Source organism: Phocoena phocoena, chromosome 15 (assembly GCF_963924675.1).
Source record: "Phocoena phocoena chromosome 15, mPhoPho1.1, whole genome shotgun sequence".
Lineage (NCBI taxonomy): Eukaryota > Metazoa > Chordata > Mammalia > Artiodactyla > Phocoenidae > Phocoena > Phocoena phocoena.
Window position 1 is genome coordinate 57,830,708 of NC_089233.1, and position 27,352 is coordinate 57,858,059.

The 27,352-nt window shown below is 55.7% G+C and overlaps 2 protein-coding genes across 2 annotated transcripts; both read left to right on the top strand.

Moving 5' to 3' along the window:
• Positions 1–7,381: 7,381 nt before the first annotated feature.
• ADAM33 (ADAM metallopeptidase domain 33) lies at positions 7,382–21,055 on the top strand. Its single transcript, XM_065893266.1, has 22 exons — positions 7,382–7,481; positions 9,943–10,022; positions 12,334–12,410; positions 14,390–14,468; positions 14,666–14,742; positions 14,829–15,018; positions 15,262–15,327; positions 15,414–15,485; positions 15,647–15,813; positions 15,897–15,981; positions 16,069–16,211; positions 16,738–16,915; positions 17,028–17,117; positions 17,359–17,554; positions 17,700–17,808; positions 17,892–18,090; positions 18,185–18,262; positions 18,346–18,454; positions 18,530–18,677; positions 19,953–20,044; positions 20,233–20,300; positions 20,969–21,055. Exons 1-22 carry the CDS (start codon positions 7,382–7,384, stop codon positions 21,053–21,055), a joined length of 2,490 nt encoding a protein of 829 aa, XP_065749338.1.
• A 2,383-nt stretch (positions 21,056–23,438) lies between these two features.
• Positions 23,439–27,334, top strand: GFRA4 (GDNF family receptor alpha 4). The gene is made up of 6 exons (XM_065893594.1): positions 23,439–23,484; positions 25,486–25,831; positions 25,931–26,040; positions 26,135–26,269; positions 26,994–27,085; positions 27,254–27,334. Exons 1-6 carry the CDS (start codon positions 23,439–23,441, stop codon positions 27,332–27,334), a joined length of 810 nt encoding a protein of 269 aa, XP_065749666.1.
• Positions 27,335–27,352: the final 18 nt, after the last annotated feature.

Below are 27,352 nucleotides of genomic sequence, written 5' to 3' on the forward strand. Positions count from 1 at the left end.
CCTTGTCCTGTGCTCTGCCCCTGAGCTGACCTGTAGCATTTCCTGCTTTCAGGGGGAGGAGGTTACCGGAATCTGTGATGACTCGGGCGTTGGGTCCTGCCTGCCTCCATGAAAACAGCTCTGTGGCACCTGACTTTCTATGACCTGGCTCCAAACCCCAAGAAAAATGGGTGGTGAGAAGTGGAGGTGAACATCAATCTACCAGGAAAGGTGTTGACCCTGGGGGACTCTGAAGAAAAATGAATTGACCATGTCCATGTCTCTTTCTCTTTTCTCTGGATCTCATCTCTCCATTGATATTCCAGTGCATTGCCTCTTCATATCTTTCTCCTCCAAGCTTACCCTGGACATTTGAGATGGATTAGAATAGAAGAAAAGCTTTCTACATCATCACAGGCTGGTCAAGGCACTCTGTACTAGCTAGAATATAAGCTAGGCTATTCTAACAAGACCAAATACAGTAACTTCAACGTGAGAGAATTTGATTTTTCTCTCCCATACTAGTCTGGGAATGTTATGGTGGTTTAAGATGTTGGAGCTCTGGATCCTTCTATTTTGTTTTTCTCCATCCCTAAAATGTTGCCTTTGATTGTGAAGTTCACAGTGATGCCATTGCATTCACACTTCCTCCAGCAAGAAGAGGGACGAGTGGAAGTTAAAGGCATGCCCATTCCCATCGTGGCTACAACCCATTAGTTGCACAGATAATTTCCACTTACTTCCCATTGGCTGGAAATTAGTCATATGGCCATGCCAAGCTGCAAGGGATTCTGGGAAATGTAGTTTTAAATTATATATTCAAAGGACTCCCAACTATCGACTCATCCCTGAGACTTTGACATTGATGGGAATGCTGCCAGCAGGCCACGTTCTGTCTCAGTGCCCATCTACTGAAGGCCAGGGTGCGTCTTTGTCTATTCTGGTCATGGGCTTCCTGGAGGAGGTAGTCTCTCTCACACAATAAGACTGAGGAAATCAAGAAGGTTTCGTGGTCCCTAGGGAGAGGGAATCCCAGGCAGTTGGGTTGCCTGAACAGGCATCTTGTGCCAGATCTGGCTTCTGGAAGAAGAGATGCCCCCATTCCCACTCCCCCAGCCCCAGAGAATGGGGAGCAGAAATGGTATCAGCATCCTTGTTTCTGCTCCAAGTGCATTCCTGTCCATGATCAAGTGAGCTCATGTCCTCTTCCTGGAAGCTTGTGCACCAGGGGCTGTTAAGACAAACAAGGGTCACTAAGAAAGAATAACATGCCCCTAGGGAAGTCAGTGCCTGAGGGGAAGCAGTTCTCAAGTGGGCTAGTGACTCCCCTGGTATCCTGGTGGCAGATGGTGGGAGGAGCAAAGAGCCCACCACTCTGGGATTTGAGTTGAGAAATGTGAAGAGAAGTGGGGAGTTGGCATAGGAGCTAACAGGTTGGGAAAAAATTGGAGGCCAGGTGAGATTTATGTAGCCGTGGCTGGACCCTTCCAGTCCCAGGTCCTATACTTATTAGTGCCTGATTGCCAGGCTCTTCCTGAGAGTCTATCAGGCATGTCCTCCCAGTAAACATCCATCCTGTGACATAACTGGAATGAGTCTCTTTCTTGCAAGCCAAACTGTTGGACTGGAACACAGAGGATTCGAATGTGAGTAGGGTTTATTCTGGGACACCATCTGCTGGAGGTGGCAGTGGGTGCAAATTATATGAGCTTTACCACAAACTACTTTATGCTCAAGCAATTCGTGCCCCTTCCTTCTCTGTGAGGCTCTGGGCACTGCTCACCTCTGCAGCACACATGACCAGCACTGTGCTTGGCATGCAGTAGGTAAGCATTTAATAAGCACTGGTTTCTCTACATTGCTGTCAAGTGGGAGGGTGGAAACTGTGGACTAAAACCAGAGGTGGGACAAGGAGAGAGCAAACTAGATGCAGCCGGATGTTTTGAAACTGTCTAAGGAAGAGAGGGTGATGGGAGGACCACGGGTAGCCACAGAAGGGATGGCTACTGGAGGATTTGGGAACATTTGACTTGGAGTCTTCATCTGCTTCTGTGCACCTCCAAGGGGACGTAGGTCCACCTGGGATTGGAGGGTCCTCAGAGGGGTTAGTTTTGTCCACCCCTAGTGGTCTGAGGCTCCTCAAGGCTTTTAAATAAACTTTTAATTCAAGGGTAGCACACATACAGGAAAGTGCACACATTTTAAGTGTACAGTTCAATGACTTTTCACAAAGTGAATATACCCATGTAACCAGCACCCAGATCAAGACACAGACCATTACCAGCCCCCAGAGTCTCCCTTGTGCCCCTCTCTCCAGTCGCAAGCCCCCAAAGGTAACTAGTATCCTGACTTCTAACACCATAAGTTTGATGTGTCTGTTTTTGAACTTTATGTGGGAACCATGCAGAATGCATGACAACTTTGGAAAACTGTTTGACATTATCTATTAAAGCTAAAATACCCCTGTCCTATGACCCTGAAATTCTACCCCTGGGTATTTGTTCAAAAGGAGTAAGGGCTTATATCTGCTGTGAGGCTTGTACCAGAATGTTTATAGTCACCCTTTTCCGGGTCACTCTTCAGAATGAGTCCTGTTTACAGATGGTGGGTGCTGCCCATTACACAAACACTTTGAAGGCTTAACTCTCACTGGCTTTCTTCCCAGGACACTTCCAGATGCCCCTCTGGAGAGTGACACTAACACACCATCTGATAAATCATCTTTCCCACCGTGTCATTGGTCACGAACACCAAGCTAATGAGTGGCACTTCTAGGACCCTTCTTCTTCAACTTTGGTCCAATGACCCCAGCCCCTCCTCTGCAACCTCCAAATGTAAACAAACAGTTGCTCTGAGATTTTAGCAGAAAATTCCTCTTACATGCTTGGACACAGCTTATCTGAGTTTGGGAGGCATCCACTTTGCAAGGACTCCAGTCCCTCTATGGCTTTTAAGCTACATGTCCCCCTCATTTTATTAGCACTGACTGTGTGCCAGGTCCTGTGCCAGGCAGCGAACATTGTCCCAGAGCCTACAGAACTTAAGGTCTGGAGGAGAGGGACAAGGCAATGGGCAAGTGCATTGCTGTGTGAGATGTGGTGCAGTGAGAAGGATAGTGCAGGGGACAGTGGCCGGCTTCGAGTCAGGGAGGGCCCCTGGACAAGAAGACACCAAGGCCACGGTCTGTAGTGTGAGTAGGAGTCAGCCAGTGTGCTGAAGCCTCCCCTCTGCTTTCAGAGTCTGGCTGCCCTGGAGGTTGCTCTGCTTCCCTGGCCCCCAGGTCATGGGACTTGCGCCACCTCCGGGCCAGGGTGCACATTGGTGTTGTTCTGCCCCGTGGCCTCTGGAGCTTTCTTAGCTGTCCCTCTCTTCTTCCTCTTCAGGACTGTTTCCTTTACCATGGTCGGCACTTGTATCTTCCTAATTTGCCCTCTCTCAGGATCCACATTCTCTTTTGGAATCTCCAGTTGAGCTCCTGTTTCAAGATGGAAGCCTGGTCTCTCTGTTCACCCCTACTCCTCCCCAAAGCCTCTTCGGGTGAGAAAAGAGATAGCAAAATGGACCAAGAGTGTGACAGGATGCCTTACTCTCTGCCTCTTGGTCATCCAGCAGGAATATCAGGAATTCTGTCCTGGAGGGGTGGCCTCTGCTGCTGTCAGTCCCCAGGGCAAAAAGAGCCCCTCTCTTTCCCCGTTCAGGGAGGATGTGGGGAAGAGTAGGGGTGGACAGAGAGGCCCAGGCTCTTTCATGTTGAACCAGGAGCACAACCAGAGATTCCAAAAGAGAATGTGGATTCTGAGAGAAGGCAAATTAAGAAGATACAAGTCCTCATCCACAGGGGGAGGGGTTGATGCCTCTCCAGCCTGTCTACACTGGAGCACCCATCATGACCAAAGCCATCTATGTCTGTACTAGGTCTCATTCCCCATTACAAGGTTTCATGTGCAAGTGACCTATTAAGAACGTGTTCCCAGGGGAGACCAGTAAAGGGATGGAGGAAGCAGGACAGGCAAAGGGAGGAAGCCAAGGACCCATGCATATGAATGTCCACAGCAGCATTTTTTATAACATCTCACAACTAAGAACCACTCAAAGCTCCAGCAACAGTAGTGTCAGTGAAAGAAAAGTGTGGTTATAGTCACACAATCAAATGTTACTCAGCAATGAGTATAACTGAGCTGAAGCCACACACCACAGGCTGGATACATCTCACAAACTGGGGAAAATATTTGCAACTCATACTCCAGACAAAGGGTTCATCTCCCTTATATATAGAGTTCCTTCAAGTTGTTAAGAGAAAGACCCAACAGAAAAATGAGCTGTGGATATGAACAGGCAATTCAGGGAAAAAGAAATACAAACGGCTCTTAAATGTTTGAACAAATATTCAACCTCACTCATAAGACAAAATGCAAATGGAGACTGTGCTTTCACTTTCAGACTAGCAAATATTACATTTTGATAACTGTGTTGGTAAGGTTGTGGGAAAATGAGCACTGCAGATATTGCTGGTACAACTGTGAATTGGCACAAATCAGAGGGCAATTTAACTCTATCTACCCAAATCACAAACACACGTATCCTTTGACCCAGCAATCCTGCTTGTAGGATATCATCTCACAGATGAAGTTGTGTATATAACTATCCATTACAGCATTGTTTGTAATAGTAAAGGGACTGGAAACCATTTATATGCCCAAGAGGAGACTATGAATAAATGATAGCATTCAGCTATTAAAAATGATGAGAATGCTGCATACTCATTAGAATGGCTAAAATTTTAAAAGGTTGGGGACTTCCCTGGTGGTGCAGTGGTTGAGAATCTGCCTGCCAGTGCAGGGGATACAGGTTCGATACCCGGTCCAGGAAGATCCCACATGCTGTGGAGCAACTAAGCCCGTGCGCCACAACTACTGAGCCTGCGCTCTAGAGCCTGCGAGCCACAACTACTGAGCACGTGTGCCACAACTACTGAAGCCCGTGCGCCTAGAGCCCGTGCTCTGCAACAAGAGAAGCCACTGCAATGAGAAGCCGGCACACTGCAGCGAAATGAAGAATAGCCCTGCTCGCTGCAACTAGAGAAAGCCTGGGTGCAGCAACAAAGACCCAATGCAGCCAAATAAATAAATAAGTAAATAAAAGGTTGACAACACTAAAATGTTGGTGAGGATATGGAGAACTCTGACACATTGCTAGTGGGAATGTAAAATGGTACAGACACTTTGGAAAATAGTTTCTTTAAAAAATTAAACATGCCCTTTACTGTATGACCTTGCAATTCTACTTCAAGGTATTTACAGATGAGAAATGAAAACATGTTCATACAGATTTACACAGCAATTTGTAGCGGCCATATTTAGAAGAGCCCAAACTGGAAAAGAACCCAAATGCCTAGCTGGAGAATAGAGAAACCGTGCTTCCCCCTTACCATTGAACATACTCAGCACTACAAAAGAGCAAATTACTGCTACATGAACCAATGAAAATGAATCTCAAAAACAAAGAGGGAAGGAAACCAGACACAAAAGAGTACATGTTTTATGATTCTACTTGTATGAAGTTCTAGAACAGGCAAATCTTATCTATAGACAGAAAGTATATCAGTGGTTGCCTGGGGTTAGAAGTGGGAGAGATTGACTGGGAAGGGGCACAGGAAAACTATTTCGGGGTGATGGAAAGGTTCTATCTAGATTGTGGTGGTGATTACATAGGTGTATAAATTTATCAAAACTCATCTAATTGTACACTTAAAGTAAGTACATTTTATTGTAATTTTAAAATCCAAAGTAATCATAGTAGAATAATAGTAATGATCATAAGAATAGTGTTGGGACTTCCCTGGTGGCAGAGTGGATAAGATTCTGTGCTCCCAATGCAGGGGCCCAGGTTCGATCCCTGGTCAGGGAACTAGGTCCCACACACATGCTGCAACTGGGAGTTCGCATGCCACAACTAAGGAGCCCACCTGCTGCAACTAAGACCTGGCGCAACCAAATAAATAAATATTAAAAAAAAATAATAGTGTTAATGTGGACTTCCCTGGTGGTCCAGTTGTTAAGACTCTGCACTTCCACTGCAGGGAGCACAGGTTCAATCCCTGGTCAGGGGAACTAAGATCCCATATGCTGCATGGCAAGGCCAAAACAAGAAAGAAAAAGAAAAAGAATTGTATGTTAAGGAGACCACTGATAAGAAGGATCTCCAAGGGTATTAAGTGAAAAAACTCAAGGTACAGAAGAAAAAAGAGGAAAAAAAGTGTTTGTATTGTCGTGGACACGCATAAACTAATCTAAAAGCCTATTCAAGAAGCTTATAATAGCTTCCTGTTGGAGGGGCGTGGTCTGAGAGGATGGGATGTTCCCTATACCTCTCACCATACTTTTTGATGTTTGAATGAGGCCAACATAGGTTACCTTGCCCACTGCAACTCTTACTAACTGAACTGGCGCATTTTGAATTCTCATAAACAAACAGATTTGCTTAAATTTAACATCCCTCGCTATCGGAATACTTGCTATTCGCTATCCGAATTTACTACTCAGTACACAAACTTTTTAAAACAAGAAACAAAAGCCAAAAGGCTCCCGCACGTGTGGGAGTCTATGGCTTTGTGCCATTCCTCGCCCCACCCCCACCCCCCGGCCACCACCAGGGACAAAGGGTTGCACCCCTCTCCGCCCGCCCGCCTGTTCCACCGCCTCGCCTTTGCCGTGCGGGGAGCCCGCAGGACCGCGGCCTCCGCTCCTCCTCCCGACCGACCCGCGCACCTCGGGCACAGGCGCTGGCGGCCACCACGGAACAGAGACTAACTTGGGGCTGTGGCCGCACCTGCCTGTCGCGGTCGCCCGGGCATCCCTTCTCCTAGGGCCCGCCAGTCTCTCACCCGGGCGACTCTGGGCGTGACTGGTGTCAAGGCGAGGACAAAGGTCCGATCCAGGAGACCATGGAGGGGGGCGCTTCCTGGGCAGACCGGAGCAGCAACAGGTGGCCCCCTAGCACTGTCCCCGCCTCCCCGCTCTGGTCCTCAAGGGCCCTTCCCGAGGGTCCCCGCCCCATCTCCACTTCCCACCCCAACGAATAGGGGGCCCTCTGAGACCTATGCGGCGGGTTGGCTCGCGAGGGTCTCCCGCCCCACCGAGCTCTAACCCCTAGACGCGACAGGGTGGTCCCGGCTCCCCGAGGGCACACGCCTGCCGGGGTCAGGACTGATGGGCTGAGATGGTGGCGCAGGCAGGCGGGGCTCCGTGCGGGGTCGCGCGAGAAGGGGGTTGCGCGCCCGGATGGGGGTGCGGGAGGGTTGGGAGGCGGCGGGCCGGCTGCGGAGGGCGTGGGTCGGCCGCGATCCAGCCGGGGCGGAGCCGAGAGCTGGGAGCCACAGCTCAGACGCTAGGCGCTCACAGCTATGCGCCCGGGGTATCGGAGAGCTCGAGGGTCGCCGGCGTTGGGGCTGCTGCTGCTACTGCGACTGCCGTGGCCGGTGTGGGGGGCTGAGGCGTTTCAAGGTGAGTGGGAGTGCGCCGCGAGGTCGCTGTCGGGGATGGAGGGTCGGAAATCCCCGGGGATCGCGCGGGCCAGGAGGACAGGGCATGGGGAGGGTTTGGGAGAGTCTCTGTGGGAATTGCCCAGGGACTCTCAACTGCAGTTGTGCTGGCCTCAGGGCCCAGACTTGCACACTGTGCCCAGATACCCTGTGTCAATGGCGAAGCAGAGTGGCAGGGCCCCTTCCCTTCAAGCAGCCGCTCAGCACCCCCAAACCCCTCTGGATTCTCTGCTGTGGCCCCATCCGCCAGTATGAAGGTTCCTGCACCTTCATCTCCTAGGGTTCAGCGGGCCTCCATCCTCCAGGAAGCCCGAGACCACCGGTGCCCTGGAGTCCCTGTTGCGCTCTCACACTAAGGGACTAGCTGTGGCCTCCACACTCATGCATCATTCCATGTTCACCCCCTCATCCCAGGGCCTTGGGGCAGTGTGTATATTGTTTATGTTGCCTTGTTTGGTTAGATAGAAACGGCTTCAAACAGAAGGTGTCTGTTTAGCAGGGCCCTGGGGGAAGACTGCAGCTCTGTCTCTTCTCAGTTTGACCTCTACAAACTCTGTGAGATGGGGCTGATGAAAACCTCTCCCAAAGGGTGGGAGGATTGGCGGAGTCCTGTACATCAAGTGCCTGACAAGGCGGGCAGGAAGGGCCGGGCAGCCTGGCGACAGTGGGTTCTAGAGCACTGTGCAGGGGTGGGGGGGTGGGCGGCAACAGGGATAGGGTCCTGCCCTGTTCTGGGGCGTGGAGGGGGAGGGATGACAGCCCTCATGCCTTTGGGGATGGTCCCCAGGCATTCCGCTGCTCCCTCCTCTTCAGTCTGGGGTCAGGGGAGGATGAAGGGACCCCTGGGAGGAATGGAGAGGGACTCTATGCTCCCCAACACCACACTGGCTCCTCAGTTTCCACTCCCATCCACCTACTCACCACAGCTCCATCTCTGCCTCCTTGCCCCCGTCAAGGTGCCAATGGCCAGCGTGTGTGCACAGGGCCAGGAGGAGAACTCACACTCACACATGCACACAGGCACAACTTCCCCTCTCCACCCTGGGAAACCCAGGGCCAGCTGGACCTGGTGCTCCACGCCGAGTTAAGTCCTCTCTAGCCTGAGACCGCCCCCACCCCGCACTCAGACCCCTCCCTACACTGGCCCTTCAGCCTCAATTCCAAGGCCCTGCACCTCCCCACCCCCACCCCCATCTACCTGATGGAAACTGCTGATAAATTCAAGGAGGGCTTCTTGGAAGAAGGGGACTTCCTGGAGTGGCTGCGATTCCAGGTCTTTGATGATGGGGTCTGCAGGAGGAGATGGAGAAGGAGAAAGGAGTCGGTGTGGCCTGGCAGGAGTTGAGCCACTTCTATGGGCAGCCATCTCAGCCTGGGTAGGGCTGGGGCCAGGGCTGGGAGGGGGTTGGGGAGCTCTCAGTTCTGGGAGCTGGGCTTCCCCAGGGACGGAGGGAAGGCTGCCTGTAGGCTCTGGGCAGCCTGAGGTCTGATTCCTGCAGGGCGGGTGTGGTGAGAGTTTCCGGGGTCCACTTGGCAGGGGGGCTGGGAAGCATTCCAGGGGAGCATTCCAGGTGCTTTCTGAGTAATGCTTCGCTCTGGTATTCCTCCTGGAGCCCCCTTTAAGCATTCCCGTCCTGGGAGCACTCAGGCTCTGTCTCCCAAACAAACCCCCCTACTCTTGAAGACACGAGGAGGGGGCTTCTGGGCCAGTGTCCCTGGAAGCCCTAACCCCAGCATGAAGCCCCCAGAGGGAGCTTTGGGCAACATCTGGCTGTTGTTTTTCTCAGATGGTGGGGGAGACACAGGCATCCTGTCTTCACAGATCTCTCATCCTAAAAGCATCTGCTGCCCAGTCTAAAAATACCCGAAGCTGCCTCCCATTTCCTTTCCCCTCTGTATTAGGGGCCTTGGTCTCTTCCTTGTGATCTTTGACCCCAATTCTCCCCTCCCAAGGTCAGTGGGTCTCCCAAGTGCCCAGCTGAGCAGTTCTTCCCAGGCTCCTCTGTCTCTCTTCTGCCACCTCCCTGGTGGCTCCTCAGTTCCAAGGATGCCTCATGGGTGGCCACCCTTCTCCAGGCTAAACTTTTTTTTTTGGTGGTACGCGGCCCTCTCACTATTGTGGCCTCTCCCATTGCGGAGCACAGGCTCCGGATGCGCAGGCTCAGCGGCCATGGCTCACGGGCCCAGCTGCTCCGCGGCACGTGGGATCTTCCCAGACCGGGGCACGAACCCGTGTCCCCTGCATCGGCAGGAGGACTCTCAACCACTGCACCACCAGGGAAGCCCCAGGCTAAACTTTTGAGTATTGAAGATGGAGTCTCCTGTTCCTGCCTGCTGACATCCTCTAACTCTATCCCTCTGTTGTCTCCAATTTCCCTATGTCCCTCAGGTTCCCCTCACCCTGTGCTCTGTCCTCTCCCCAGGAAACACCCCTGGAGAGCCAGTCACCCTGCACTGGGTTCTGGATGGACGACCCCGGCACATGGTCACCCTGGAGCAGCCGGTCAGTGCCAGGTCATCCCTTACTCTGCAGAGGCCCAGGGTCTCTCAGCCCCTTTGCCCCTCCCCAGATATCACGTGGCAGTTTCGCTGGGGTCCCTAGATCCCCAGAGTCCTTCAGGCCCCTCCCCGAAGGTTTGGCAGGGGCAGGTGGGAGACGTCTAGATGGAGAGAGGCTGCACACATGGAAGTCATTTTCCAGTTTCCTCCACCCCACCTCCTCCTTAACCATCTCTTCCCAGTGTTATTCAGGCCACCTCCACCCCATCAGGCAGAGGTGGGGCCAGAAGCTTTTCAAGGACCTCTTTAAGAAAACACCAAAATATCTTCCTTTTGCGAAGTTTACCAGAACATGTGACCCTGTGGATGAATTGCTGTCCTCTCCAGGACGCTGCCATTTAGGGGCCTGAAACTTGTCTCACTGGCTCATGCCACTTCTGCCCAGTAGTCACTCTCTCCTAGTGCCCCCAAATGCAAGCCCACCCTGTTTTGCTTCTTCTGGATGCTCTGTCCCAGTCTCCTCCCAACAGCCATCCATCACACACTTTCAGAATAACCTTGCCCCCATCTGTATGTGCCACACAGCTGTGCTGCATGGAGACCAACAGCCTTTGTATGCCCATTTCACAGAGGGGCAAACTGAAGCCCAGAGAGGCTGGAGAAACTGCCCAAGGTCACACAGCTCTTTAACCCAGAAGAAACCATTCGCCAATGTTCCCCAAGCCTAGAGCACCCTTTTCATCATGAATTTTCAGGAAAGAGAAGACAATCCACTGTCCAAGCCTGCAAGGAGGAAGGCAGGAGAGCACTGCCGTGTAGGCCGGGGGGCCCCCACAGGCCCAGCAACTCTCAACCTAGGGCCCTCACTGGGTCTCCCAGACCCTCAGGGCCCCCATTCAAGTGGTCAGCATGGTGCCAGCCCGAGCTTTGAGATTGTTCATCACCGGCATAGGGGAAGGGACATCACATGCTGAGACCACCCTGACTGCGGACCTCCCTCTGGGCCTGGCCTGGGCTGTGACCAAATAGGAGGGGAGTGCCAGAGGGAATTTGCTTTCCTCAATTTTTTTGTCCCTGGGAAGACTGCCAAGATGAGGACAGCAGACAGAGTGGCAGGGTGTCCTGTCCCAGAGGCAGGAAACACCTACATTTTAGGTTGGAGACGGAGTGCATGGTGAAGGGCAGGGTCACCAGGAGGGCAAGAAATGAGGACAGCAGGAGTTGCAGAGGGACAGAGAGAGAGTGATGGGGGTGGGGCAAGAGGAAGCTTTCCATCTGGGCTGCCTCCTTTCCTCAGTGCAAATCTTTCTCCAATAAAACAAGTGGCATTCCGGCCACATGAGCTCATGCTTGGGGCCTAGGGTGGCCTTTGGCTGGGGGAGGGGACTATTTGCTCCCCACCTGCAGAGGAAGGCCCCCTCCACAAGACTCTGAGCCTCTTGGCCTGCGGCCCAGGCCAGTGCATTGTGGGATAAAAGGGAAGGGCCAGCAAAAGTGGGGGCCAGCATTCCAAGGACACAGCTGCTCTCCAGGAGGCTCCTGGCCTGCTCCAGCTCTGGGCCCCCAGCCAGGGAGTGGACAAAGCGGGCAGATGGGGTATTCCCACAGGGTGGAAATGGCAAAGAGGGTAGGGGAAGGAGAGGTGGGCAGGCTGGCCCAGGCCCACCCTCCTGACATCTAGCCAAGAAAACCAGAGTTTTTCTCTTGGCAAGGCGTGTGAGTCAGTGTTTACCTCACGGGCTCAGTGAAGCAGGTGTGGGGCGAGCCTGCTAGAGGCGTAGGAAAATTTGGGGGGGGCAGCTAGTCAGCATTGGTGGTGGAGGTACTAAGTCTGAATTCTACAGGGAGTGGGGAACAGCAAGGTACAGAAAGGAGAGGTTGTGAGGAGGCCTGAGCCGTGGCTACCCCACTCTCCTGCATCAATGTCTTCAGGACCCCACTCTCCTCCCTACTTAGAGGAAGGCTTCTGGGCATGAAAGAGGAGGGAAGACCAGAGGAAGAGCCCAGTAACCTTGGGCAAGGCATGGCGTCTTTCTGAAACCACTTGTCTCTCCAGGGAGGATGTGGAGTGCACCTAGCAGGCTCTGTCAAATGGCTGCTGTCAGAACAACAAACATTCTGAGTTTGAAAGCACTTTTGCAAGTTCTCACCCCACACCCATCCACACCCACAATGGCAAGCGGGGGCCTTCTGCCCCGTGCCCCTGTGCTCTCCCCATGAACTCCCTTGCCAGTCAGCTCCACATCCTTCCTGCTTCCTGGCAGGCAGGGGACCTGGATGCCCGCCCTCTCAGCCCTACACTCCTTCTTGCCCAGGTCTCGAAGCTAGAAGTGGGGCTGGTGGTCTTGAAGGCTGAAGGCCAGGAGCTCCTGCTAGAGCTGGAGAAGAATCAGTGAGTACCAGGCCGGGGAAAGAGCTGGGAGCCAAGAATAGCCCCTCTCTCTGGGGAGGGTTCAGTGCTGGGGACAGAGACTGATGGGAACCCTAGATGGAGGCTGGATGGGGTGAGAACCCCAGAGGAGGAGGTGCAGGTGACAGGGTAAGTCATGCTAGCCCATGACTGGCTCCCTCAAGGCTGAAGTGGGCTATTGAGGCTGGGTCAGCCCTGCTGTGGGGCACATCTCTCATCCCGGCCCCAGAAACATCTTGTCAGCTTCCTGCCAGGAATGAGTGAGCATCACCTGGTGGGTGCTCACAGGGTGTGCTGAGTCAAAAGAGAATCCAAGATGGACTCCAAAGATGGGCGGGTGCTCCAGGCTTCGGGAATGCCAGGGACAAAGGTACAGTGGCTACATAGGTCAAGGCACATTCAAGAGGGGTTGCCAATTTGTCTGGCTTGCCTGGGGAGTCTCCATCTGAGGGAGGGGAGCAAGGGGAAACAAATTTGGGGAGTCCTAGCAGGGCCAGATCACAGAAGGCCATTTTGGTGCTGAGTGTCCAGGATGGTGCAAAGCCGAAGATTCTGAGCTGGTGAATGAGCAGGCAGAGCCGGGCTGGGGGAGGTGAATGTCTAAGATGGAGCGTGGGTTCGTGAAACCATCTAGACCGTGTTATCAACAGCTGTCATTTATCAAGTGCTTATTTCATTGCAGGCACTGTTCTGAGCACTCTACACATGTTTTATTCTCCCCCATGCACTGGGAACAAACTCAGGTGGAACTCAGGTTCCACCATGCCTAACCATAGTTTCTCTGGGGTTCAATGTCCCCATGTGTTAAAAAGGGTGATCAGGGCTTCCCTGGTGGCGCAGTGGTTGAGAATCCGCCTGCCGATGCAGGGGACATGGGTTTGTGCCCTGGTCCGGGAAGATCCCACATGCCACGGAGCGGCTGGGCCCGTGACCCATGGCCGCTGAGCCTGCGCGTCTGGAGCCTGTGCTCCACAACGGGAGAGGCCACAACAGTGAGAGGCCCGCGTACCGCAAAAAAAAAAAAAAAAAAAAAAAAAAGGGTGATCACATCACCTCCCTCCTAAGGTTGAGTGTGTGGGTGGAGTAGGGGAGCAAAGCTGGAGGAGGAAGTAAGACTGGGAAGTGGAGAAGCAGGCATCACAAGTCTTTGGGGGCAGTCTGCGGGTAAAGAGGCCAAGGTGAGGTGGGGTGAAGGATTTTCTTTAAAGAAGAGAAATTTACTTATGGTTGATCCATCTTGGTGGGAAGGATCCTGATGAGATGGAGCCCGAAGATGAATTCAATTACTTGAGTGGGGTCTGGAGAAGGAAGGGAGGAGGATCCCTGCTCAGACGGGCAGGGCAGGAGCAGGTGTGGATTCTGTTTTCTCTGGAAGCAGGGGGTGAGCAACAGTGAAGGACAGGTGGGGAGATATGTGGGATCTGGGGGCCTGAGGAGAAGATTTGAAGGAGCTCTGAATGGGAGGAGGTGGGCTAGAGGGTTGTCCAGATGCCCAACAAGGGTAGGCAGCAGCCAGGGCCACCTAGGGAGTTCACACACTTTCTTGGCTCCAAGTCCCACCTCCTTGGCAGTGTCTCCTGACTCCTCTCCTCCTGCCCAGTCTCTTTCTAACACCCCTGACCTGTGGATCCAGCTGCCTGTCACAGGTTCCAGGGGAGCCACAAACGTTCCTGTGTTCCTGTTCCTCCCTGGTGCTTCCCACACGCCCATTTCCACATCTAAGCCATTACCAAGGGTCCTTCCTGACCTTCACCTTGCTCATTCTAGCCCAAGATTTTTCTGAGCTGAGCAATGCACAGTCACTCCTGTCCCTTCCCTAAGACGCACTTCGGCTGCTTCCTAAGTGCTAGCCCTGTGCCTCACTCATAGAGCTACTCAATTAGCTATCAGGGAGGAAGACCAGAGGGCATCCTGGAGGAAGCAGGGCTGGATTAAGTAATTTCTGCAACACTCCCTCCCAGCAGGCTGCTGGCTCCAGGATACACAGAAACCCACTACAGCCCAGATGGGCAGCCAGTAGTGCTGTTCCCCAACCACACGGTGAGATATTTCCATGGACTCTGAGGACAGGGTGAGGAGTGCTGGGGTACGCACCCACCAAGGGCCTCTCCACCATTTCCCCCATTCTCCTCCTGTTCCTAAGGAGAAGCTGGAGCCAGTCCCCCACCACGCTTTCTTTCTTGCCCCTCCCACTTCAGTCCTGGCTGAGATTTGGGGCTGGGTCCTTTGCTCTCCAGGATCATTGCCACTACCATGGGCGTGTGAGGGGCTTCCTGGACTCCTGGGTAGTCCTCAGCATCTGCTCTGGGATGAGGTGAGGAGTTCTGGGGGAGGGGGCTGGGCCTGGGACTAGGGAAAGAGTTCCTTTACTGCCCACCCCTGTACCCCTTTGCACCCTAGGGGCCTGATCACACTCAGCAGCAATGCCAGCTATTATGTGCATCCCTGGCCACCTGGGGACTCCAAAGACTTCTTGACCCACAAGATCTTCCGGACGGAGCAGCTGCTCAGCTGGAAAGGGGCCTGTGGCTACAGGGACCCTGGGGACAAAAGGGACATGACCAGGCTTTCGTGTGCCACCCAGATCAGGGTCAGGAGCACGGGCAAGGGTGGGGGTAGGAATGCAGTATCCAGAGCCCTTTAAAATCAGAAGAGACAGGAATGTGCAGCCCCAATTCAGGGCCTCCTGTCCTGACATTTTTATTTGGAGGCTGAAGGAACAAGTTCTAGCAAAATTTTAAAGTTAACTTTGTGCTTTCTGGGAATTGGGGTTGGTGGTCAGGGCTCAAGCCCAGCAGCCTGCCACTCAGGGTCACCATTGCCGCCTTCCCAGGAGAGGCGGGAGTCCTTGGGGAGCCCGAGGTACCTGGAGCTGTACATAGTGGCAGATCACACCCTGGTGAGAGAAGCCCCAAGGGGGTTGGCAGGCCTGGATGGGGTGAGCTCAGCCCGTCGTCACACGTGGTATTGCTTGCTGCTTTCTAGTTCTTGACCCAGCACCGGAACTTGAACCACACCAAACAGCGTCTTCTGGAGGTCGCCAGCTATGTGGATCAGGTTGGGTCGGTGGGGGGAAGAGCACTTTTGGGGTGACCACGACAGGGGCAGGCTTGGAGATGGAGAGAGGGAACGGAGGGGAAGAAAGAGGGGCGCTCCCATGGAGGAGCACGGGCACCGCGGCGGCCCCCCACTTCAGCCCTGCCCCGCCGCGCCCTTAGATTCTCAGGACTCTGGACATTCAGGTGGCGCTGACCGGCCTGGAAGTATGGACCGAGGAGGACCAGAGCCGCGTCACGTCAGACGCGAACGCCACGCTCTGGGCCTTCCTGCAGTGGCGCCAGGGACTGTGGGCACGGCAGCCTCACGACTCGGCTCAGCTGCTCACGTGGGTGCCTCCGACCCCTACGCGGTCCCGGCCGGGCGGCCCGGACTCCCGGCCCGCCCGGTCAAGCCGCGCTCCTCCCTCAGGGGCCGCGCCTTCCAGGGCGCCACCGTGGGCCTGGCGCCGGTCGAGGGCATGTGCCGCGCGGAGAGCTCTGGAGGCGTGAGCACCGTGAGCGCCACCTGGGACGGGAGGAGGAGGAGAAGTGCTGGGGGGTGGTCTCCGCACCCCGCAGTGACCGTCCCCACGCCCTCCCAGGACCACTCGGAGCTCCCCATTGGTGCTGCAGCCACCATGGCCCACGAGATAGGCCACAGCCTCGGCCTCAGCCACGACCCCGACGGCTGCTGCGTGGAGGCAGCAGCGGAGCAGGGCGGCTGCGTGATGGCCGCAGCTACCCGGTACCCGCGCCGGGGCGGGGGAGGGGCTGCAGGACAGGCTCCGCGGGACCTGGGCCTTCCTCAGCTGCATTTCTTTGGGCGAAATGGTTATCCCTCAGTTTCTTCTTCTGTGAAATGGGGATGATGGTAATAGTGCCTGCCCTGAGGGTTGTTTATGAGGCTGAAGTGTAGGGAACGCAGGCAAAGTGGATTCTCACGATATGATAAATTATTTTCGGACAAACTTGCGAGGTTACTCCAACGCCGGGAGGAGCGGCGCTGGGTTGGGATTCGACCTTGGGTCCTGGGCTGCTCGCTCTTGGCGTCACACCCTCCTGCCTCGCGCTCGCCGTGTGACTTTGCGCGAGTTACTTACCCTCTCTGGGCTCTGCCTCTAGAGAATTCTAGCCGCCAGTTGCTCAGGCGGTGTTCGCGCATCCGGCGGCTGCGTAGCCAAGCACCTGTGTGCCGGGGGGAGGGGACTGGAGACGAGCAGGGGTTGGCAGGGGATGGTCCCCGTATGCCCGACGCCCTCCCCCGCTCGTAGGCACCCGTTCCCGCGCGTGTTTAGCGCCTGCAGCCGCCGCCAGCTGCGCGCCTTCCTCAGCAAGGGAGGGGGCGCGTGCCTCTCCAACGCGCCGGACTCCGGGCTCCTAGTGCCCCGGGCGCACTGCGGGAATGGCTTCGTGGAAGAGGGCGAGGAGTGCGACTGCGGCGCCGGCCAGGTCAGGTCCGCACGACCAGCCCCGGGGGACCAAGTTGGTCCCCGCCTGCCCCCTCCCCGGAGGTCTGGGCGCTGCACCCTCACCTGGTCCCTCCTCGCCTTTCCGGCTCCAGGAGTGCCCGGACTCCTGCTGCCATGCCCACAACTGCTCGCTGCGTGCGGGGGCCCAGTGCACCCACGGGGACTGCTGCGCACACTGCTTGGTGAGGGTATGGGAGGCTTGGGGGTGAGGGTTGGGGGCACTTGGGAGCCGGCCTGTTGGTCTTGGCTAATCGGCGCCCTCCGGTCCCCCTTGCGGGTGCTGGCTCTGCTCTGTGCGTGGGTTCGCCTGGACCTCCCCACAGGGCTCTCTCGTGTCCGATTGGCGCTCTCGAAGTGTATCTCTAACTGTTCGTTTTCTCTCTATGCCTCGCCGCCTTCCCTCCACCCGGGTCACCTGCGTAGCTGAAGCCGGCGGGTGCGCCTTGCCGCCGGTCTGCGGGCGACTGTGACCTCCCTGAATTCTGCACGGGCGCCTCCCCCTATTGCCCCCCCGACATTTACCTACTGGATGGCTCGCCCTGCGCCAGAGGCCGCGGCTACTGCCGGGACGGCGCGTGTCCCACGCTGGAGCATCAGTGCCAGCAGCTCTGGGGGCCTGGTGAGACCAAGAGCGCACCCTCCGCCCGCATCCTCGGGTCTGCTCAGTTTAATGCTCTAGGGGGAGGTGGGCGGGGGGAAACTGAGGCAGAAGGGGCGTGGTTCAGGTCTGGGCTGCCCCGCTAGTCCCGCCCATGCTTCCTCAGGCTCCCGCCCAGCCCCGGAGGCTTGTTTCCAGGTTGTGAACTCTGCGGGAGACGCCCATGGGAACTGCGGCCAGCAAAGCGACAGCAGCTTCGTGCCCTGTGCGCAGAGGTGGGGAGCGGAGGGAGGGGAAGCTGGGGAAGAGGGTATGGAGCAACTCCACGCTGTTTGACTACCCTGCACTTCGTCCCTAGCGATGCGCAGTGTGGGAAACTGCAGTGCCAGGGCGGGGAGCAGAGTGCACTGGCACCACACATGGTGCCGGTGGACTCCATCGTACCCCTAGGCAGCCGCCAGGTGACCTGCAAGGGAGCCCTCATGCTGCCCGGCACCCAGCTGGACCTGCCTGATTTGGGCCTGGTAGAGTCAGGCACCCAGTGTGGACCTAGAATGGTGAGCCCTGCCCACCCGACCCCTCCCTGCCACTTGAGTCCTGCAGGCCAAAGCATCACTCCCCCTCACTGCCCAGTGCACACACTGCCCATAGGTGTGCCAGGAAAGGCGCTGCCAGAACACTACCTTCCGAGAGCTGGAGCGCTGCCTGACCGCCTGCCATGGTCGCGGGGTGAGTGGCCTGAAAGGTGTGTGTGGGGTGACCTTGGAAGTCCCTGATCTTGTGGGACCCTCCGTTTCTCTTTTCCACTGCAGGTTTGCAATAGTAACCGTAATTGCCACTGTGCTCTGGGCTGGGCTCCGCCTTTCTGTGACAAGCCAGGGTTTGGTGGTAGCGTGGACAGCGGTCCTATGCAGCCTGAAAGTGCGTCCATGGGGGGCAAGTGGGGAGGGCCCCTGTGATGCACCTCAGGACTCAGCCATACCCTGTCCTCCACAGACCAGGACACCTTCACGCTGGCGGTGATCCTTAGTTTTCTGCTGCCTCTGCTCCCTGGGGCTGGCCTGGCCTGGTGCTGCTGCCGGCACCCGGAACTCCGTCTCCAACAATGCCTTTGGGGCTCAAGGAGGGACCCCATGTGCAGTGGGTAGGCACTGAGGCTAAGGTTCCTGCTCCTCAGAGCTCTGCTGGACCTGGGGCAGCTGGGGTGGGGTCCTCAGGCCTTGCCCCCAGGTGCACAGAGGCAGGCAAAGGCAATGGAAAGAAGCATTGAGCAGAAGGCCCCAGTGGCCTTCCAGTGAAGCCAAAGGCGTGGATCCATGCAGGGCCCTCTACCCTGGTCCCCACTGCTGGGATTCAGTACCTCTTGTCCATATCTTCTTTTCTCCCACCAAGAGGCTGCCTCTTCCTTGACTTTGCCCTGTTTTTTCACCAGCTTATAATGCAATTCCTGCTCCAATGTACCCTTCAAGGCCTCTCCAGCTTCTCTCTCACGAGCTTTCAGCCTTCTGGCATTTCCTCTGCCTAAATCTCTGCTGTTACCCCCTTCAAGTTCCCAAATGCAGGGCCCAGCACATCTTTCCTTTCGCTACCATTGGGCAGCTATGGTGCTGGCTGCCCTTGTGCCAAGGGCCTGCCCCTAACCCAGTTCTCCACGACCTGGGATGAGGGTCACATGATACCAAGCATGGTCAGTCTAGGGCTGCCCCTTCACTGGGCGCTGGGCAAGGCATGAGCCCTATGACCACATCTGACACAGCCTAGCCTTGGGAGCGTTCTGGGCAAGCTGAGGGAGAGGGCAAAGTTTGGGCTGGAGATGGAGGAAGAGGGCATCCCAAACAGGGGCAGGGCACCAGCTGATAGGGCCTTGACACAATTAGTGTTGATTGTGGGTCTGTGAGCAGAGGAGCAAGGTGGTCAGAGCTTGGTGTGTCATCACTGGGGGCTTACAGGGGAGCAGCAAACGCATGTCATCAGCCAGGTGAAGTATTGAGGAGACTGTTTCCAAGAGACATCAAAGGAAGTGGTAAGGCCCTGGGAGATGGGATGTGAGCAACCGAGCATAGCTTGGAGTCATCAAGGGCAGCAGGGCCACCCAATGACAAGGAGCACAAATACAGGTACCACTGGGGAAGGAAGTCCGCCCCTCTTTGGGACCTGAGTGATGCCAACATCTGGAGGATGCTGGGGTGGTTCCAGAGCTTAGGAGAAATATCAGGGCTGGAGAGAGGAAGTGTCAGAGGCCCTGGCAAAGCATGAGTCTCAACTGGAGCCTGGACCCCAAGGGCTCCTCTCAGGAGGGAACAGAAAGTGAGCTGGACAGAACAACCTGGGTGCAAGCCTCTGGCTGCAGGGAAGAAGCCCCAGGGTGCCCTACTAACGGTCACTGTCTCAATCTCCTGGCCTCTCATCCACTGCTCAGATCCAAAGATGGCCCATGCAGGGGCCACCCTCTAGGCAGTGTTCACCCAATGGAGTTGGGCCTGACAGCCACTGCAGAGCCCCAGGCCCTGGGTGCGTGAGGCACAGTGGGAGATGGGGAGGGAAGGAAAGGGACAGGCTCTTGTCTTCTGCCTCCTTCCAGATGGGCCCCCTCCTCTCCACTTAGCACCCAGCCACCTTGAGCCCCTGTGCCCCACCCTGCATCAGGGACTCTTGCCACCTATGTTCACAGCACTCTTCCCCCACCTATTGCTCCACAGACCTTGAGAACTCTGTCAACAGCCACCTTGAGAAGCCTGTGCCCCACAGCCCTGCTTGTACCCCCAAGGTAGGTGGGGCCCTCCACTTCCCATTGCTCACCCATCCACCTCTTGCCCCTCATCTCACAGTCCCTTACTCTGAGTTTTTAAAAAATATTTATTTGGCTGCATTGGGTCTTAGTTGCGACATGCAGGATCTTTGTTGTGGCACGTGGGATCTTTATTTGCAGCACGCGAACTCTTAGTTGCGGCTTGTGGGATCTAGTTCCCCGACCAGGGAGCGAACCAGGGCCCCCCTGCAATGGGAGTGCAGAGTCTTAGCCACTGGACCACCAGGGAAGTCCCACTCTGAGGTTTTTGAGCTTATAGTATGGAAATGAGACAGACCACGTGGAGAAACTGTTGTCTGGGGCCAGATGCTGGAGGCCCCTGGGGCAGGGGAGGAAGAAGTTCTGGCTCTTCTTGGGTCACTGGTTTTCCCTGAGGGAGGACAGGGGGTCCCTGACGCATTACTTGCAGCCTGGGGTCCCAGCCCTCAGGGGATGACGCCCCCCACCCCCACCCCACGTCATTCTCAGCAGGTAGAGTCCAAAAGCCAAGATCCTGTCTCTGGTGAAAAGTGACTCCTGAGATGAGAAGACTTAAGGACAGGTGGCTACTGACAGCCACACCAGGAACTTGGACCCCGCCCCCCAGGGGCGGAGCCAGCGAGTCTGCAGACCTCTTGCACCTTTAGGCAGCTTCGAAATTTTACCGCCACACCACCTACTCCAGGACCCTGGAGCCTCATCAAAATTTGCGCAGTGCTGTCTCCATTCCTTAGGGCTGCGGGATCCTGCTAGGGTACACCCTCCAGCTCAAGCGAGAATCCATCAGTCCCAGGAGGGAAGGTCATGTAGTCACTGACCTCCTGTCACTAGGGGGCGCTGGGTCATGCTGGGCACCCAGAGGGGCCTATGTCCAGGCAGCCTAGGTGTGTCTGCTACACTCACTTTATTCGGACCTAGCTCTTTGGAGGGCAGTGACTGCTGGGACAGAAGCCTGGACTCCAGGGGTCCTACATTTCAGACTGAGTCCACTTCCCTGGAGCCTGGCCCTTGCAAAACAAACAAAATCCTTGGGACCGTCCTTCCTGCCATCTCCTACCCTCTCTTGTCCCTCAGATGCTTCCTCAGCCCCACCCCACTCCTAGTCCTTAGGTGAGGTTTCAGAGAAGCATGGGGCCTGCTGCAGTCCCCTTACTTTGGACATTAATCAGCCTCTCCTCTATTCCACGGGAGGGGACAAAGGAAGCCATTTTCGAAAGGACACCGAAGTAGAAGTCAGAAGAAAGACATGTTGCCCTGGGACTTCTGTCTTTTCTGTCTGTAAATTCAACACCATGGCGCTCCCTGAGGGTGACAAAGGGCGGTGGCTGGTGGGTGGAGCCTCAGATGACAGCCAGGCCCCATATATATCGGGGCATAGGATGGTGTTGCCTAGCTTGAATGTTCCCTTTGCTCCACCTCTCCTGCCTCCCCTGGACACTCTGAACAGCCATTTACTCTCTCCCCTTGCTTCATGCAAAAGTTGCTGAGTGACCTTCTTTATCAGCTGTTGCTACATAACAAAACCACCCCAAAACTTAGTAGCTTAAAACAATAACCAATTCTGTGAATTGGCAAGTCAGCTGGTGGTTCGATTGGTCTCAGCTCAGCTCACTTATACATGTGCAGTCGACTGCTGGTCACTGCTTCTGGGGTTGGCTGGCTGTTGGCTAGGGTGATGGGGATGAGCGGGCTAGCCCAGGCCTGTTCACATAACAGCTGGGGAGGGTTCTAAGTGAGCAGGACCAGGATTAGAGTGCGACAAGGGAGGCATTCACCGTGGGCACAAAAAGTAATCAAGATAAGAAATATTTTAATGTAATATTTTTAAAGATCAAAATTAATACAAAAGTCCACGATGAACAAAATATCAAAAATTTAACTAAAGGCAGGATCAGTTACCATACCAAGGCATTTTTGGAGCCTAAGGCAAAAAGAAGAACCAGTAGTTGTGATCCTGAGGCAAGTACCTCAATCATCTCCTCTTGCAGAAGAGTATGTGGAAGCTTGTCAGGCTTCTTGAGAGTCCATGACTGGCACATTTACTTCCATAACATTCTGTTGGCCCAAGCAAGTCACAGGGCCCGCCCAGGTTCCAGGGATTGGGAGGCAAACCCCACCTCCCCTCCAGGGAGGAGCAGCAAAATCATATTTCATAGGGTGTGAAGAATTGGGGAATTTTTGCAATCACCCACTGGCAGCAGAGAAGTAGCCCCAAGGCTCAGGCCTTGCTTTCACTCTACCAGCTGAAGGCGCTGAATGAGACTGTTTGCTAAAGCCCACTCCTGTGTTCGCTGTGTGATTCTGATTTATAGAGACGACACAGCAATGAGACAGAGAAGTTAATGCCATTGAAAGAAGTTTTTATGGCTTGCATTTCCCTCGAGAAGGGGGACTGTCCACCATGCAGGGCCACATAGGGAAGCACCCAGTTTGTAAGGAAAGACTGAGGAACTACCACAGATTGGAAGAAACTAAGGTGACAAGACGACCAAGTGCAATGTGGGATGCTGGATGGGATCCTGGAACAGAAAAAGGACATTAGTGGAAAGACTGGGGAAATTCAAAGTGGTCTATAGTTAAGTGTCTTGGACCAACATGAATTTCCTAGTTTTAATAATTGTACTATGGTCAGGTAAGATGTTGATGTTAGGGGAAACTGGGTGAGGGATATAAAGGGAATGCTAGCATTTTTGCAATGCTCTAACTTTTTTGCAAGTCTAAAATTAGCTAATAAAAAGTTAACACTAAAACTATAAGAGATGGAAAAGAACAGTGTTGTTTCATAGAGTTAATGGTTTAGCGTGGGAGAGACAAGGTCTCCTGGGGTTGTTGTGTGGGTGTTGCTGTGTGTGTGTTGGGGGGTGTGGTGGGATCCATCTAGGCACATTCTGGCACCGGACTCAGTGGCTCCCAGATCTGCGTGAAGGCGCAGCCTGGGTGGGGACTCATTGGGGGCGGGGAGTCATTCCTGATGCAAAGGCTCCTCCCCCCCAGAAGAGTGCGTCAGCACAGACACTTGGGTTTCCATATCGTTATGGCTCAGGGGAGCTGCGAAGGAGGCACCTGTCTGACTGGGGCTCTGCCTCTGGTCGTCCTCTCCTCTGTTTGCTGCCCAGCATGGCCAGCTGCTTGGCACCCCCGTTGCTGCTGCTACTGCTTCTAGGTGAGTGGCTGCCTCCTCCCCGAGACCTCTGAACCTTGGCTTCTCTGTCCCTGATCCTCTTCCCTCCTCAAGCACAAGGCAAGAAGGTGATTCTAGGAAAAGCTGAAATGCAGGAAGGGGCACCAATGAGACACCTGTGCTCGAGGTGTGGGGACACAGCACCCTGCCTCCAGCTTTTGGGTCCCACAGAGCCACGGCCTCCTAAGTCTCCCAAGTCTTGCCTTGGTAGCTCTGCCCCAGAAACTTTCTTTTTCCTATTGCCTGCTCTCCCGCCTCTATTACCCTTCCCCCAGCCCCAGCCCTCCACCTTCAGTCTTGCAGCTTCACATTGATTCCTCGCCCTGCATCTTCAGTGTCTCCATGCCATGCATCTGCTGTTCTACCTGCTTGGACTACCCCTTCCTCACCTGGGTCATCGTGGAGGGAGGGGTCACTTTACCAGGTGGTATAGGTTGAGGAGAAAGGAATCTGGCAAACGTTTAAGGCAGAGGAGATCTTGGAGCTGAGATGTGCTGTTTTGAGGGTGAACATGAAGTAAGGGTGCTCCTGGTGGAGGGAAACAGGTAAGCAAAGGAACAGAAGTGGAACCAAGATCTCAGGAGACACTAGGTGCTGCTGTGTGTGGCTGCAGCCTGGGGATGTGAGGGCTTGGCTGGGAGAGAAGGGCAAAGTTTGCCTGCTGCTCTGGAGTCCTGGAAGGGAGGGAAGGAGACTGGAGGGGAGGAAAGGAGAGAGAAAGGAAAGGCTTCCCCCTCTCCTGTCCATCCCGTCCACTCACAGGCCTATTCCAAGCCCTCAATGTCTATTCTACCTTCCTCCACAGCCACCCAAAAGAGATGGCCAGTGCCAGACACACACACACACACACACACACACACACACACACACACACAGAGCGAGATGGGTGTTGAACTTCCCTCAAACTTTGAGGTTGTGAAACGTCCCTCAAACTTTGGTGCCAGAGGCTTCTCACCTGAGCAAGGTTCCTGGAGGCTGAGAGCACCGAGGGGCAGGGGAAGCCTCGTTTTGTGACTGAGGTCCTAGGAAGGGGCTGCCAAGTTCTGACCTCCAAAAACCCTAGCTTGGCTGGATTTAGATGTGGCCCATGGCACTTCTGGATAAAGCTCACCCTCTGCCCAACAGACCCCTGGTGTGTGACTGGGCTGTGCCAGGCACACTCTCTGCCCCCAGTGGAGTGCCCTGTGGCTAAGGACAGAGCCCTGTGGCCTGCCATCTGGAACTTCTCTTGAATCCACACCCTGGCAGCCAGGCCTAAATTGCTCCAGTGCCCAGAGCCCTAGTGGGGAATCTTTTTATCTGGCTGGTGGAGAGTGGAGAGCCCAGGGGGAAACCAGAGTCCATCCAGATGGGGCAGCAACAGTTAGATCGGTGAGGAGGGAGCACCAGAAGAGGATGGAGGGGGAAGACGCAGAGGCAGGGGGCAGGAGGAGGCACAAGAGAAGGTCAAGAAGAAAGGAGAACCTGAAACCTACAGGCCACTCAAAGGGTCTCCAAGGGGGAGGGGGAAGGAGAGGAAAGGAAGAAAGGTCAGGCGTCCCAGCATGTCAGAGCAGAAGAGGAGCGGTGGCCACTGTCCTCAGCACCATTTCTGATAAGTCTCCATGAGTCAGGTCCCCAGAAGCCTTGCTGTTTTCCGCGTCAGATGGGGCCCAGGAGAATGAGAGGAATCTCACGGACCCCTCTTTGGATGGGTGAGGGGTGATGCCTGCGGAGGGTGGGCCTCAGCTTCTGCGGGAGGCCAGGCCCAGCCTCGACGCGCCTCATCCACCCCAGACGTGCTGCAGGAAATCCCTGACCCCGCCACTGCCCAACTCCACAACGGAAGGTCAGTCAGTACCAGTCGCTCACGCATTCGGGTCACATTCTGCCCACCTCGAGTTTTGAGCACCCCGCATCTTCGGAGGCCCTGACTGGGAGGCGGAGGTGAAGTGTGTGTGAGTAAGGAACGTCAACACCACAGCCTGCCCGCCGCTCCACCAGGGTCACCGAGCGCTGTCGCACCGAACCGATGCGTGGACGCGGCCGACGCGTGCACCGCGGATGCGCGATGCCAGCGGTTGCGCACCGCGTACGTGGTGCAGTGCCTGGGTCCGGCCGCGCCGGGGAGCTGCCCCCGCGCCCGCTGCCGCCGCGCCCTGCGCCGCTTCTTCGCCCGCGGGCCGCCCGAGCTTACCCACGCGCTGCTCTTCTGCCCGTGCGGCGGCCCCGCATGTGCCGAGCGCCGGCGCCAGACCTTCGTGCCCTCCTGCGCCTTCTCGGGTCCTGAACCGGCCCCGCCCTCTTGCCTCGCGCCCTTAGACGCCTGCGAGCACAGCCGGGTCTGCAGGTGCTGGAGGAGGTGGAGTAGAGGGAGGGGACGGGGCTGGCGGGTGGGGGGCGGGTCCCACTTACCTCCCACTCACCGCCCTCCGACCGCCCCGCGCAGGCCCCGCCTCTTGGCCTTCCAGGCTTCCTGCGCGCCTGCCCCCAGCAACCTGGACGGCTGCCTTCGAGACCAGATCCCCAGCTGCCTGCGCGCCTACGCCGGCCTCGTGGGTATGCACCACCCAGATCCCTGCTGGGGCGGGGGCTCTCCTGGGAATGCCTCTATCCGGGTGGGCCGATTATCCTGCTTTCGGGGTCTCGGCAGGCACCGCCGTCACCCCCAACTACGTGGACAACGCTAGCGCGCGCGTGGCACCCTGGTGCGACTGCGGAGCCAGCGGAAACCGGCGCGAGGAGTGCGAAGTCTTCCGGGGGCTCTTCACAAGGAACCGTTGCTTGGGTGAGGGGCCCGGGCGGGGCGGGAAGGGAGTCCAGTCGGGGCTTTCTGCCCCCTCCCAAGCTGCCTAGCTGGCGCTGAGGAAACTGAGGCCCCCAGAGGCAGCCTTGTAGGCCCACTTACCCCCTCTGCTGTCGTCTTGCCCCTTGGGCAATCTGCGCCCAGCTGGTTCCGGAGGTCAAGTAACAGACCAAAGTAGAATCCTAGGGTAGTCTAGGCTGGTGCCCCTGCGGGCAGGAAGTGGGGGCGGTTAAAACAAGTTTCCGAGGCCCTGGAATGGAACAAGGGGAGATTCCTGCTTCCGCCACGCATAGCCAACTCCCCCCATTAAAGATCTTGCCTTTCGGGTCTGAGTAGCTGGGTGGTTCGCTGACCACTTTGGGAGTTAGAGGGCCTGGGTTTGAAGGCTGACTCTGCCACTAACTTAGCTGAGAGTTAAATTCCTCTAAGCCTTTTTGTGTCCATCTGTAAAATGGGGATGATAATTGTCAGGCTCCTATGAGGATAGAAGACTATAGTATGTAAGGCACTCTTAACACAATTGTCTTTATTTAGTTATTCCTCGCCCAGCACCTTCCATTCCAAAAGCCTTGCGGACGTCCTATCTTCCCATTTATATCTGGGGAGGGCCCACGCAGGATGCCAAGGGTCTCAGTTTGTCCTTCAGGAGCTGGGCCCTGTGCTAGGGTTTCTCAGCCAAGCCCATCCTGCACCCCTCCCTCCATAGATAGAGCCATACAGGCCTTTGACGGTGGGTGGCCCTCAGTCCTACACGACCAGCTGGACCCCCACCAGGACCCTGAGCACAGCCTCCTACAGGTAGGTTCAGGGAGGGGATGATGAGGTGGCAGCTCCTGCACTGCCTCTTTCCACCCTTCCATGCCAGTTGGGCCTAGATGGAGGCGTGAATGGCCTGGGATAGTGGGGGTGGCAGAGAGCAGAGCCAGGCTTTTGCCTCAAGTTCATACTCTGCTCTCATCTGCCAAGGTGTCCTCTGCAGATGTGTCCCTGGAGGGGAGCTCCATGCTCTCCGTGCTCCCTGTTCTGGTTCTCCAGCCCCTGCTCTGATGAGAACAGCAGACCTTG

Bases quoted from the DNA above. Each gene is read 5' to 3' on its own strand.
- ADAM33 (XM_065893266.1), top strand. From the start codon at position 7,382: ATGCGCCCGGGGTATCGGAGAGCTCGAGGGTCGCCGGCGTTGGGGCTG. The intron at 10,023-12,333 runs GTCAGTGCCAGG...CTTCTTGCCCAG, and splicing joins TGGTCACCCTGGAGCAGCCG to GTCTCGAAGCTAGAAGTGGG. The intron at 20,301-20,968 runs GTAGGTGGGGCC...TTGCACCTTTAG, and splicing joins GCCCTGCTTGTACCCCCAAG to GCAGCTTCGAAATTTTACCG.
- GFRA4 (XM_065893594.1), top strand. From the start codon at position 23,439: ATGGCCAGCTGCTTGGCACCCCCGTTGCTGCTGCTACTGCTTCTAG. The intron at 23,485-25,485 runs GTGAGTGGCTGC...CCGCTCCACCAG, and splicing joins GCTGCTGCTACTGCTTCTAG to GGTCACCGAGCGCTGTCGCA. The intron at 27,086-27,253 runs GTAGGTTCAGGG...TCATCTGCCAAG, and splicing joins CTGAGCACAGCCTCCTACAG to GTGTCCTCTGCAGATGTGTC.